Source organism: Pteropus vampyrus, unplaced genomic scaffold (genome assembly GCF_000151845.1).
Source record: "Pteropus vampyrus isolate Shadow unplaced genomic scaffold, Pvam_2.0 Scaffold319, whole genome shotgun sequence".
NCBI classification, from domain to species: domain Eukaryota; kingdom Metazoa; phylum Chordata; class Mammalia; order Chiroptera; family Pteropodidae; genus Pteropus; species Pteropus vampyrus.
This window is the reverse complement of record NW_011889100.1, coordinates 132,833-146,660: the sequence shown is the minus strand read 5'-3', so window position 1 is coordinate 146,660 and position 13,828 is coordinate 132,833. Positions and strand designations below refer to the sequence as shown.

At 44.0% G+C, this 13,828-nt stretch overlaps 2 protein-coding genes across 4 annotated transcripts in view; both read left to right on the top strand.

Annotated features, from left to right (window-relative positions):
* ARNT (aryl hydrocarbon receptor nuclear translocator) overlaps nucleotides 1-7,219 on the top strand; it is a 53,236-nt gene extending 46,017 nt beyond the window's left edge. Inside the window, exons 14-21 of the mRNA XM_023521844.1 lie at nucleotides 867-1,017; nucleotides 1,183-1,255; nucleotides 1,407-1,530; nucleotides 1,721-1,823; nucleotides 2,207-2,354; nucleotides 3,566-3,728; nucleotides 4,130-4,299; nucleotides 5,242-7,219. Coding sequence (XP_023377612.1) covers nucleotides 867-1,017; nucleotides 1,183-1,255; nucleotides 1,407-1,530; nucleotides 1,721-1,823; nucleotides 2,207-2,354; nucleotides 3,566-3,728; nucleotides 4,130-4,299; nucleotides 5,242-5,331 — 1,022 coding nt within the window. The 3' untranslated portion in view covers nucleotides 5,332-7,219. The remainder of the gene's footprint in view (nucleotides 1-866; nucleotides 1,018-1,182; nucleotides 1,256-1,406; nucleotides 1,531-1,720; nucleotides 1,824-2,206; nucleotides 2,355-3,565; nucleotides 3,729-4,129; nucleotides 4,300-5,241) is intronic.
* A 130-nt stretch (nucleotides 7,220-7,349) lies between these two features.
* The window catches only part of CTSK (cathepsin K), a 13,726-nt gene continuing 7,247 nt past the window's right edge, over nucleotides 7,350-13,828 (top strand). For all 3 annotated transcript variants that reach the window (XM_023521820.1, XM_023521821.1, XM_011377627.2), the window contains exons 1-5: nucleotides 7,350-8,720; nucleotides 10,222-10,345; nucleotides 10,783-10,905; nucleotides 10,990-11,145; nucleotides 11,896-12,114. In XM_023521820.1, coding sequence (XP_023377588.1) covers nucleotides 10,223-10,345; nucleotides 10,783-10,905; nucleotides 10,990-11,145; nucleotides 11,896-12,114 — 621 coding nt within the window. In that variant the 5' untranslated portion in view covers nucleotides 7,350-8,720; nucleotide 10,222. The remainder of the gene's footprint in view (nucleotides 8,721-10,221; nucleotides 10,346-10,782; nucleotides 10,906-10,989; nucleotides 11,146-11,895; nucleotides 12,115-13,828) is intronic.

Below are 13,828 nucleotides of genomic sequence, written 5' to 3'. Positions count from 1 at the left end.
CACATTATCGCTGTCCTTTTTATTGGGCCTATCCTAGTGACTGTCATGGTAGTTATTTTCTGTTTAATCTTTTGTTCTAGAATCAACTTTAAACCTATCGCTTGAAGATCCGTTTATAAATAATTAGCAAGTAACTGGTAATAACATTGAGTGTGTATCCTCCAATTCAATTTTTAGGGCTTGTAAAGTTTAATTCTCTGCTAATTAACTAGGTATAACAGTGGATTGAATTTTAGAAATTTTTGTTAACTTAGGACTCAGGTATATGGTCACAATCTTTGTAGAGTTGTGTGTGGGGTTTTTTTTTTTGTATCTTTATATTACAGAACAGCTATTGTTTTGTGTTTCCATTTTGTTTGAATTTTTTAAAGTCTTTTTAAGAACTTGTTTCTGGAAATAATGGCTTTCCTCATTGTTGCATAGAGTTTTCCTCAACACAATTAATTACTAATGTTTTAAAATAAATATTCTTTGTAGAAAATTTGGAAAGTATTGAAAGCTATAAGAGAAGAGAAAAAAATTCACACTATCCGGAAATAGTCTTTTTTAATATTTCAGTGTATGTACTTTCAGTTTTTTTACTTACCCTTTTTAAAAACACAGTATATGGCTATACACACATAGTTACATACACGTCCACAACAACCAGGTGTTGAATACCTGGGAGGAGTTAGAACCCCAACAGGATGAACCCCTGTGCCATAGGAATCGTTTCTCTTTGTACCATGTTGTCCACAGTGTGGATTATTTGTTCAATCAGAAGTCATAGGTTACCCTTAGGATTGGACTTGAAGGGGTAATTTATTGTGATTGCCCCAGCTACAGGTGAATATACAGACCTTTATGTGCAAAGAGAATTTGATACATTTTTCCCCTCTCTGTGTCATCTACTCTCCATTTTTCCAGGAACTCCAGCCAGGAACCACGGCCTACACTATCCAGCACAATCCAGAGGCCACAGCTGGGTCCCACAGCTAATTTACCCCTGGAGATGGGCACAGGGCAGCTGGCACCCAGGTGAGAAATAGTGGAATAATCGTTTATTGAGCAGTGACTAACCCAGGGTGTGGCTGTCTGCAGTCCCAGTTTTTTTTTTGTTTGTTTATTTTTTAAGCCCTTTCCCTAGATTCTTTTTAAAAATCTTTTTTCCTGTTTATCTCCTCACTGATCTTTAACATATAGGCAGCAGCCACAGCAAACGGAATTGGATGTGGTACCAGGAAGAGATGGACTGGCCAGCTACAATCATTCCCAGGTTAGTGTGCTTTTGAAGAGGACGGTGAGCATTTCCTTAAGAAATGTCCCCCGGTACCAGTTAGCGTATATCTGTATTGTAAATGAATTTTAGAGTTATTGAATTGTCATGTTAAACCTTCCATGGTTATTTTTATCACTGTATTCCACAGGTTTCTGTTCAGCCTGTGACAGCCGCAGGGCCAGAACACAGCAAGCCCCTTGAGAAGTCAGATGGTCTCTTTGCCCAAGATGGAGATCCAAGATTTTCAGAAATCTACTCCAACATCAATGCAGGTATATTTCTTCCTCATTCGCCTTTAAATTCTCATTCTGATCACTTGCTGATAGGTCTGCTGCAGACCAGTCAGTAGTCTTCCAACATATTTCCACTTAATCATAACACCTCCTGAGTAAATAGGAACTTGCTGAACTGATACACTACAGCCCCTTGACTGGCCCTCCCCCCACTCCTTTTGGTCCACAGATCAGAGTAAAGGCATCTCCTCCAGCACTGTCCCCGCCACCCAACAGCTATTCTCCCAGGGCAGCACATTCCCTCCTACCCCCCGGCCGGCCGAGAATTTCAGGTGAGCCCCATATGTGTGTGCTGCTTTACAGGGCTACTCAGGGATTCGCTTGCTGAATCCAGGTTTTATTCTTCGCGAGCTTTCTCTAGCTATTTCAGACAAAGCACTGGAACTTGCAGGGCCTAGGACAAGGCAAGCTGCTTTCCTTCCTCCTATTTCTTTGCACCTGTCCTATTGCCATGTTCTAGGTTCCATCTCCGTGTGTCCTGATCAGTGTGTGACTGTCAGTCTTTCTCGTGTTTTCTAAATTCTGTTACCAAGTTTTCCTTAACCCCAGGGAAGTCAAGGGAATCCAAGGATAGCACTAGATTGTCTTGTGACTCCTAGATTCTATGGTAAACTCACCCTTTTAATCCGTTACCTTACTATTTTTTCACTCCTAGAAATAGTGGTCTGGCCCCTCCTGTAACCATCGTGCAGCCATCAGCTTCTGCAGGGCAGATGTTGGCCCAGATTTCCCGCCACTCCAACCCCACCCAGGGAGCAGCCCCAGCGTGGACCCCTAGCACTCGCCCAGGCTTCTCTGCCCAGGTAAAGCTGCCCCTCTCTTTATCGTCTGTGTATTGTTTCTTGTTTGGTTGGTTGGGCTATTTTCCATCTATAAAGTTATTGTTAATCTTAGACACTTTCTCCGCAACCCCTACTACCTACCTTCCAATTTTTATCTTTGTTGGGAGCAACTAGATCATTAAAAACCATATACAATCCAAAAATCTCAGAGTCGTCTATGGTTTTCACATATCCACTTTAAATCAGAATCGCTCACACAGAACATCTGGAATAGGTTCGATTTTCGGATTGGTTTTGAAGTAAATTCTAAGAAATTTCCACTTTGGTTAGGACTACAAAGTAGAGGAACAAAGCAGAGAATTAGTTACAAATTTATACACAGTGATGTCTGTTTACAAAAGAAATATATGTGTTGAAAAGTCTTTATATAACATTTATGTGTCTATATATGTTAAGCCTAAAGCTAATATTCTTTTGTATATTTACATACATTGATAATATATAATAGACATATAACACACATAACAGTATATATAATATGTGTTATATATCATAATATATAATAGTAGTATAAATGTAAGTAGTTAAATACTAATATTTTAAATAAAAAAGCCAAAACTAAAAGTAGGCTTCAAAATTGTTATATGCAGTATGATTTTAATTGTATAAAAAATGCACCGGAAAATAAACTGGAGAACTTATCCCAAAATGTTAACCGTGGGTCTTTGGTGGTAGAATTATGAACAATTATTTTTTTATTTTCCTTCACTGTTAAAATTCTCTACAATGCATATGCATTACTATTATGGTGAGAAAAATGTTCAGTTACCCAGAAAAAGATATCATTAGGAACAGATAAATGCGATACAGACTGAATAATAAAATGATGCAAAATGTTTTTTCTTTATGTATAGTATTATACTGTTATTAATGCCTCCAGTTTTTATATAACTTTACAATTTATTAAATGCTTTCATTTAAACCATTTTTATTTATCACAATTCTAAATGTATACTTTTATTAATCCCATAGTTCTTTGCTTTTCGCACTTTTTCACAACTGCCTAAAAATAGTGTCAAGAGAGACTGGGAGTTCATTGGAAGGAGTACACAGTAGGAAATAAACAATGAGATGAGCGTGGCTCAGAAGAACCAGGGATTGACAGAGAGGGTCGATCCCACAGAAGTGGCGTGCGCAGTAGTGTCAGTGTTCTGTCCCTTTCTCCCTTCCAGCAAGTGGCCACCCAAGCCACAGCCAAGACTCGTTCTTCCCAGTTCGGTGTGGGCAACTTTCAGACGCCATCGTCCTTCAGCCCCATGTCCCTTCCCGGTGCTTCCACTGCGTCCCCTGGTGCCGCTGCATACCCTAGTCTCACCAGTCGGGGATCCAGCTTTGGTGAGTTCGGTCTAGAAGGAGGGCACCCGGAAAATCGAACCACTAAAGAGAAAGGATTTGGTAGTTTATTAAACTAGTTTGCTTGTGTCCTGGGTGCACGAGCTAATGTTGGGGAAGTGCAAGGTGATAGTCCATTTGGAATTTAAAACCTGTCCGATACATGGAAAAGACTTTTGCACATAAAACACAAAGCATGTAAGGTATACATTTAATAATATGCAAATTTAAAACGAGCAGAGGACTCTTTGGAAAGGCTACCTAGAGAAGAAACATTGATTTGGGTTGGGTTTTGAAGTAGAAGAGGCATTGATTGGAAGAGAGAAGAAAGTTTCTAGGTGGAATTAGTGACTTGTTTCCTCTGCACTGGAGTTGGTGGCTTGACATTGTATCTTCCACGCCAGCTCCTGAGCAGGCCGGGCAGACCACAGGACAGTTCCAGACGCGGACAGCAGAGGGGGTGGGAGTCTGGCCACAGTGGCAGGGCCCGCAGCCTCATCATCGTTCAAGTTCCAATGAGCAACATGTTCAACAGCCATCAGCACAGCAACCTGGCCAGCCTGAGGTCTTCCAGGTGAGAGGGTGAAAAGACTTCAGGAAATCAGAAAGGGTCGGGGAGGGACGGAGAGAGGAGCAGGTGTGGATAGGGTGCGATTGGGGGCGTAGGGGGAGACCGTGTGCAGACGTGTGGGGCTAAATGTCATTACTTGGAAAGATCGTGAACTTAGTGTGATGCATAGCCTCTGATGAGACCAGTTAAATTACCTGAAGCACTGTGCAACAATGTCAAAGACAGTAGTTTTAGCCCATTCAAAGAGAATCACATTCCTCCTTCCTAGCCTGGGTGTACACATGCTGATGATAGTGATAAAGGGCCATTCACATACGTCCTGGAGTCGTCTCAGGCAGCACACAGGAAAGGCTAGTTTAAGACACAGGTTGAAAGAAAGCTGCTGATTTCCTTTTGGGTGGAAAACCAACGAGGATAAGAGATACTCCATCTCTTTCTATAGGGGGTTATATGAAATGTGGCAAGCAAATTTTTCTCCCTTTGAAAATACTGAGGACTAGAAAGGAAGGAAAATGTGGAACTGGAGGAGGGAGACAGAGGAAGGACTAGGAAAAACGTTGCCATCGAAAGCAGCGGTTTCCACCTTTTGTGGTGCCAAGGATTGGTCCCTCTGTGAGAATCTAATGCCTGATGATCTGAGGCGGAGCTGAGGCAGTGATGCTGGCGCTGGGGAGCGGCTGCAGATACAGATGGAGCTTCGCTCGCTTCCCTGCCGCTCACCTCCTGCTGTGCAGCCCAGTTCTTAACGGGCCATGGACCAGTACCGGTCCACAGCCAGGGGGTTGGGGACCCCTGATCTAAAGGCATCATGCTGGGAGTAAGGAGGGCTAGAGCTAGCACAGCAGGAACTCTGGGACCGGTGATGGTTCAGGGAGCGTTGCGGGGGGAGCTCGCTAAAGGGAAGGAACAGAGATGTGTGACCCAGACTTGTTTCTCTCCTGTTAGGAGATGCTGTCCATGCTGGGGGAGCAGAGCAGCAGCTACAGCAGTGAAGAGTTTCCCGACCTGACTATGTTCCCCTCTTTTTCAGAATAGAACTATTGGGGTGAGGACAAGGGGTGGGGGAGAAAAATCAACATTTGTTTTTAAAAAGCAAATCTTTTTGTAAACAATAAAAGTTCCTCTCCCTGCCCTTCCCTCACCCCTAATGTGTACCCCCTTTCACTTCTGGCCTTTCCCTTGCCCTCCTGCCCTTCTGAGATAATTTATAGATGAGATGGAGTGAGTCCTCAAGACTTTGGGGACCCTTTGCAAAACTGAAGCTGGGTGAGGTTAAGACTGCCTTTCCTATGTCTCCTGACCAGAAACTTGGGCAGAGACAACTTGCGCTAAGTCCACAGAGCAGAGGAACCTGACGTCCTCTGCCTCGGATCCCATGGCTTCTGTTTTGGAAAGAAAGTCTGAATTAGGTAGGGGAGAGGAGAAATGTCCTCAGACTGAGGACCATGGAACGTGGTAAGGGTACATGGGGCTTTAGGAAGTGAGCAAATGCTCCTGCTGCTGCCTGTGAGCAGTTCCTCTAGAAAGAAACATGGGTGAGGAAGTGAGAGAGTGAGTGAGTGAGTGAGTGTGTGTGTGTGTGTGTGTGTGTGTGTGTGTACACACATGTGCGTTTCTGTGTTTCTCCCTACTAGGGAGTTATGCAAAATTTGTCTCAGATGTTATCTTCGTCTTTCTCTGTTTTTCAGAGTCCTAAGGAGTTAAATCTTCCAGGTATTTTTCACTTAGTATTGCAGCCAAAGAGTGTTTAAATAAATGTCTTTGCTGCACTTACGTCTGTGCCCAGCCAGTATGCAGTCGTAAGCGGACACATAAAGTCTTCTGTTGATGTAGGTGGTCTCTCATCAGACACACTTAGAGATAAAGCTGGGTCATTCCTGCTTTTGGTGCTCTCACCTTACATGGAAGACATTACAGAAACAGGCTGGCAAGATAAACACTTTCAGAAACCCCCTACTTGGCCATAAGGATAATGCTGCATTTTTCTGTCAGAATCACACGTGTGTGTGCTCTGGAGGTTATTTCTGCGTGGAAACTCAACTTCTTGGATTAGCAGTCCCAGCGCGAACCCTTACTGCTGGAGTTTAAACCAAATACCAAGCCTTCGTGCAGAGTAACCTCTTCCATCCCATTCTCTCAGTGTCCAGTCTGGCAAGAAATTGAGCTGTAGGTCTCTTCTGGGCCTGGAGTTCTTTCCTCTTCGTTCCCTCTCCAGTCTTGGGATTGCATTTTGCTTTATAGTGCAAGTGTAAGAAACCCACGTGACAGAGGGGGCCTGGACTCACCCCAACAGGGCTGCTCAGTCATTAACTGCAGCCATATGAGTGTGAGCACAGGTCACTGATGTCGCTCTTCACCTTCCTCAGGTAACAGCCGTGTGCAGTGCTCTATTAATTGGTGCAGGCCAGTATCGGAAGTGCAAGACTGAATAAGGAGGAGACATACTAAACGTAGCCATAGGGGATGAGGGGCACAGATGGCCTTGGAGAGGCTGAGAGAATGTCATTACGAGGCTTCCCTCCCTCTCGTCTCCAGTCTGGTGCCAGGTGATGGAGTGGAAAAGGAGACAGTGTATTTTTTTATTCTATGTGCACACATGCAGTATACGTTTATATTTATATCACAGTTTAAGAAACCAAAAAGTTGAGTTTCCAATGAAATCCTTGTTTTTTAATAATTGCCTGTTTTTAAATGTGATCAGGACTATAATATTGTACAGTTATTATATGGCTTTTGGGGAGGGAGAGGGAGGGAGAAGTTGCTCTGGGGATTTCGTTTCTGCTTTTCCTTCAGGGTTTTATTTTGACTGTTTTGTTTTTTTCTTGTTGGCCATTGTACTGCTGGCATCTGTGCTGAGCCTTACACTGGCAAAAATAATGACATGTAGCAAGTATTTTAAAACAAAATATTTTTTCCTTTTGTACGCTTTGTGTTGTGTCATCTTGATTGCGGCTTAATTATTCCTTTCCCCTCATAAACAACAAACACCCACAACTGGTTGAATCCATAGGTTGAGCTCCAAATATACAAACATAAAGCACAGCGTGTCTGTAATGTCAGGAATCAGAAATCATAGGGCTCTGATCACTCAGCATTCCTTGGTTGTCCTCTTGATCCTGACTCATTCTGAGTAAAATCAGCAGGGACATCTGACCGTGGCATGGGGGGAGGGGTATGGCTCAAGTCCTCAGGAGAGGGGAAGAATTGGGACTTGAGACCAGGAGGGCACATCTGGATTCCTTCCTCCAGGATGTCCTCCTCGATGAACAGCAGTGAGGAATGGCGATGTTTAAACTCTCCAGGTCTGGACCTGGTTACCCTGTAGGAGCATGTAGTTCATTAGCAAATCTTAAAACCCACAGGCATAAACCTGTGATCTTGAGGGTCTGTGTGTGTGATCCAGCTAGAAACCGAGTCTCGATCTCATGTGTTATCCTTCCTGTTCCAAGGACCCTCTTTTCCTCTTCCCCCCACATCCGTTTATGAAGAAAACGGAGTTTGGGAATGTGGTTTAGGGACTGAACTAGACTCTCATGATCTGTCACATGCCTAGATGTTGGCGGAACCACGTGGAGGAGCTCATGTGACGACCTGAATTGGAGACTTTAGTAATTGAGACAGATAATGTTCATCAGGCATCCCAACATCTAAGAGTTTTAATGACGAGTCACATGTGAGTTTGTCAGTGCTTATGGCCTTGATTCATGTGCTGTCATAAATTACTGAGAATGCTGTTTCTCGTTACTTTTAGAACTGATTTCATCTGACTTTCTGGGCTCTCCTTCCTCAGCAAAATCCTGTCAGGCTGGGAGAGCTTTTCCTCTGCATAGAACCAGTGACAACTTTTAGCCAACAAGCTTATAAAATGCAAATGATTTTGGAACCTATGATTTCCCCAACATACCCATTTTCTAGCCTTTTCTGTTTATTCCGTCATCTTTGATGCCATCATCTGACAGAAATGTGAAAACAAGTTTCAGAGTTGGAGAGGAGACGGGTAATGGGAAAAAGTCAGAAAAGATGTAATCCCCCAAAATAGTTAATGCTAAGGAAGGATGGGGGAGACCAGGGCTGTGTCCCTTTATTTACCAAAGAGAAGGTAGGCCCCGACTTAAGCAATATGTCTTGAGGCCTCATTTTTCTGTCTGCCCTTCAGAGAGTGGAAACCAAATAGCCAGCAGTTCACCCTGGCGTGCACGCTCCACAGGCCTGCAGAAGCAGTCAGCTCTGCTGCCTCCCCTCCTCCCCAGTGCCCTTCTTTGCATTTCTATCCCCGCCTCCTTCCTCTATTCAAATTTTCCAGCCGACAGCTGGAGCTGACTTCCGCAATTCTGATGGGATAAATCCAGCCTTCCTAGTCATCTGCCCACATTATCCACACATCCCTGCGGAACCCGGCCCAGAGAACAGATCCCCATCAGCAGGTAACATTTTCAGCTTCATAGATCCTTAGCTTCTCATTCCTGCCAGTTCTACATTTTCGAAGTGTTAAAGATGCAGTCACTGCAGGCTGTGTGGGTGGAAAAGATGCCCTTCTGAGGTCATTTCCTGGCCAAATAAAATCTGCCTGGAAATCTGTAGTATGCCGTCATGATTTGAATGTTCGCCTAGCGTAGTTGGTATTAGTGAAGGCAAAGGGTATAGGGAATCCTTTACCCATCCCTCAGCGAGTGGCCTGCGGGGGAGTTCTGATTTGGCCAAAGGTACCAAAAGGGTTAATGTATAGCTGGCAGGGGGAGTGGTGCAGGGAGGTGGTGGCTCAGTGCTCTTGGTCTTTGAGACAGCTCCAAGCCCTTAACACTACAGATAATAGATTTACTGTATGTGATCCAGCTAGAAACTGACTTTCGCTCTCATGTATTATCCTTCCTGCCGGATATTTTGCAGAGTACACAAAAATGGACTGTACAAAAATTACACAAGTTGTGTGACTTGCTGCAGACTATAAATTGTTCTTAAAATGGAGGACACACAATTAAGCCACTGCAAGAAGTGAGTGAGGCTAGCCTGGACTTCTAAGAAGCAGTGTATTTAATGATCACAAGACTTTGCTTTTCTGTCTTATATTCTGTTAACAAACTGGATCTGAGGCTTTTTGTCCTGTGAGGCAGTCACAGTGGTTTTTGATGTCAGAAAAATAAAACCTTCCTGCCCACAGCAGCTGGTTGAGATTAGGACAGCTTCCTGCCCCAGGAGGGAGCTGGAAGAGAAAGGAGGCCGCGCTAAGAAGCCCGAGGAGACCTTAAGTCTGTTCTTGCACAGTCAGAGAATAGGAAATACTGCCAACTTTTCCCTTTGTGTCACACTCTTGGCAAGATCTGGAAAGCTAAGAATCTAGGCATGGAAGAGAAGAGTGCCTCGAAGGAAGGATCCAGAAGCAAAACCTAGCTGGAGATCTCTCCTTCGTGTGTTCTCCAGCCGCCCTCAGCCCGCCCTGCCTTGTCCATCTCCAAGTCAGCTAGGGGCCTTAGGAAGAAAGGTGCTGAGCCCATGCTGACTGTCTCCAGCTGTCCGTGCAAGTGTGTGCGTGTGTGTGTGTGTGTGTAATCTCTCCAAGTCAAAATACTTAGAACCAGATGTACCAGTGCTCCACCTGAACCCCTCCAAACCCCCACTATTTCATCGTACGCGAATCACCCTCAGCTCTACCTTCCTAATGAAGCCTAGTTTTCCTCTGCCTCACAGGCCAGAGGAAGGGGTGCTTCAGGTTCACGAACTCCCCAGAACTGTTGCACGTGTCTGCATGTTTCTGGCGAGAGGAGTTGTGGTGGGTTGCAAAATTGCATTAGCTTCTCAAAGGAGTCTGGCTGCCAGGGGTTAAGCACCACCTGTCTGGAAATATGGCTCCAGGTATTTCCTCTCCCAAGCCGGGCTAGGGACTTCCTGGCAAATAGAAGAGTGTCCCCTAATTATCCCCTTCCCCAGGATGTGGGGGCTCAAGGTTCTACTGTTGCTGCCCGCGGTGAGCTTTGCTCTTTACCCTGAGGAGATCCTGGACACCCAGTGGGAGCTGTGGAAGAAGAGCTATGGGAAGCAGTATGACAGCAAGGTGCCTGGGGCCTGGAGCGGGCGTGCTGGGAGGGCCAGAACCTGACCGCCAGCGCTGGCTTCCAGACTCCCTTCTGTCCAAGCCCACTGGGCCCTGCTCCCTGTTAACACAGAGCCTTCATTCCTGCTTCACGGCTGGCCCTCCATCAAATTCTGTCCTTCCTTTGTAACTGTCTTACAGTTTTCTTTTGGGAAGACTTCTCAGATTAATGCTGTTAATCCATTAGCAACTCTTCTAGACATCTCTCCAAAGCGCTTGTATTTGTTTATAAATTTCTCTTTGCGTGCTCTTAGTAACCCTGTGGTAATTTCTCCAAGCAGACTGTAAACTCTCTGTGACTGTAAGTTTCATCTTTTCCCTGAGAAAGCTCTGCAGTATTACACATGTAACTGTGCACAGGGCACAGCCTTTGCCGGTGCTCACTATGCTCTGTTTAGGTGGATGAAACCTCTCGGCGTTTAATTTGGGAAAAAAACCTGAAGCATATTTCCATCCATAATCTTGAGGCTGCTCTTGGTGTCCACACGTATGAACTGGCCATGAACCACTTGGGGGACATGGTGAGTTGAGCCTGAGCTCCTGGCCAACCTGCTGTTTGCCCTAGTTTCCTGCTTATGCCTGGCCTCTTTCTTTTTTTGTCCCAGACCAGTGAAGAGGTGGTTCAGAAGATGACTGGACTCAAAGTACCCCCGTCTCGCTCCCGCAGTAATGACACCCTCTATATCCCGGATTGGGAGGGCAGAGCCCCGGACTCCGTTGATTATCGAAAGAAGGGCTATGTTACTCCTGTCAAAAACCAGGTATCCTCCTGTCTCCTGGGAACGCTGTCTGAGCTGGCACCAGCTGCACTTACTGCTGCTGCTTTGCTCCTAGGCAGGAGGGCACCAGGAACTAAGGTGCCTCTCTCCCGGCTGAGAGAGCACAGCCTATTCCATCGCCATTTAACTCATCTGCTATTTTTGTACATTTAGGTTGTTTCTGGTTTTTCTTTTTTACAGTGTTGCTGTAAGCACACCTGTGCACGTGTACAAATATTTATGCAAAATAAATCCTAAAATTAAAATTGCTAGGTCACAGAGAATCCTTTTCAAAGACGTTTTTACATTCTTACTGGCATGAGAATATTATTTTCCCCATAACCTTAATAATGCTGATTGTATCATCCAGACGAACAACTGATTTAACATTCATTCATCAAAAACTTTTTTGTTTTCAGAATCTACCAGGTGTAGTGCTAGTAGTAGAGATTCAAGATGACTAAGACATACTGTGTGTTCAAGAAATCCTCAATCTTAAAAAACAGAATGGGAAAGAAGATCAATCTAGCTGAACAAACACTAATAACAGCACTTTTTGAGAGGTTATTATGTATCAGAAATTTGTAAACCTAGGACAATGGAACAAATATTAAATGAAGGGAAACAGGAAGACTTCATAGCAAAGGGGACACGTGTGCTGGGATTTATAAAATGGGTGGCATTTCGTCATGCAGGTAGGGGAAAGCAAAGCGTGAAGGGCGATGACTGATAATTTCTCTGCTCTGCCCTCAGGGTCAGTGTGGCTCCTGCTGGGCTTTCAGCTCGGTGGGCGCCTTGGAGGGCCAGCTCAAGAAGAAAACTGGCAAACTCTTGAACCTGAGTCCCCAGAACCTGGTGGACTGTGTGTCTGAGAACGATGGCTGTGGAGGGGGCTACATGACCAACGCCTTCCAGTATGTGCAGAAGAACCGGGGCATCGACTCCGAAGACGCCTACCCGTACGTGGGACAGGTGAGACTGCCCGACCGTTACACAGCTCTGTGCCGGCTCCTTCCTCCCCAGCATGATAGTTTGCACTGGGAACAATTCTAGAAATCTTGTTTTCTGTCACCTTATCCTGCTTTCTCGATGGGATAATTACCCACAGAAGGCCAGATTCCCTCACTCTGAGAGAATTTGGGGAACTTAGCCTAGCACAGACTGTCTGCTTCTCTGCACTGGAGAGAAAACGGAGGACAGGTTGGTTATTCCGTAGATCTCCGAGTAGGTCTCTGTAACCCTCTGCTCAGCTCTTCCAGTCTCATCACAAATCCCCACACCCACCATGCTAATTTCACGAATCATGTAGCTTTGTTTTGTATGTTCTCATGGGTTTGGGGAGCATTTAAACAAATTGTATAAAATGTGAGAAAAAACAAGTTGCCTCATACTTGTAATTTTAGAGATTAACTCACTTCTTCCTATAAGATCCTTTAGCAATAAGAAGGAGATCTTTCTCAAAAGAAGATCTGAGGGCTTTTCATATACTTGGGGTCAGCAGATAATGTCACATGGGGCCTTTGGAACAGGAACCTTTGAAGGAGGAATAGCAAGTGTGAGTAATAAAGATGACAGCTGTGATGTGCTAAGCCATGTGCTTGTGCATTTTCTATTTAATCCTCATAACAGCCCTGCAAGGTAGACTGACTTATCTTCACTTTATAAGTGAGGAAATTGACACTTATGGAGATAAAACAGTATACTCAAATTCATACCACTAGTTACTAGCAGAGCCAAGATTCATCTACTAGATCTGTTTGTCTGCTGCAAACATTGCCAGGCATGTCTTCTATGCACATGTGCAAGAATTTCTTTACTAGACTATAACACCTTGGAACAGAAATGTCTGAGTCGTAGGGTACATGCGTCTTCAACTTTACTAGATAATGTCAGATTGTTTACTAAAATATCTGGAAAAATTTATATTCCCACGGGCAGTGTATAAGAAATTCCATTGATTCATATCTTCATTAGTACGTTTACCTGGCCATTTGTATTTCTTCTTCAGTAAATTGACTGTTTATATCTTTTGCCCATTTTAAATTAGGTTTTCTCTTTCTTACCGATTTTTAAGAATTTTTAAAAGATATTTGGATACTAATACTATGTGTGTTGTAGGTTGGCGTCTGTCTTTTCACACTATTTATGTTTTTCAATCTGGAAAAGTGTTTAATTTTAGTGTAGAAAAATTATTAAATTTTTCCTTTGCACTTTGTGCCTTTAAAAAACTCCAATAGCAATGAACGTTATTTATTCATGTTTAGTCATCGGAAATGACGTCTGCTGCAATAAAATCCTCGTTAATGTACATGAGTACATTAACTAATGAGTATCCATTTCACTGGATACTCAACAACCTATATAGGAAAGTCATTTTAACACCTCCCCATGACACTGGCCACATCAAAACAGTACTTTGTAAATTTCATCCCATTATCATTCCATGTTATGGTTTTTTTAGCTGTCAAGTAAGTATACAAGGCAGAGAAGTTGCAGTTTGTAGCTGGAAAACATTTTCTTTAACTCGCATACAGTTTTCACAACTGCTGGGTCCCAAGTCCATGTTTGAACTCTGGGGCTGCTACTGTAATACGCAGCATACTGAAGCTGCTCTAACAGATTAGCTTTTTAATTCTGAATACACCCAGCCAATTAGTGAGATAATCTGAACTTGGCAAAATATTCT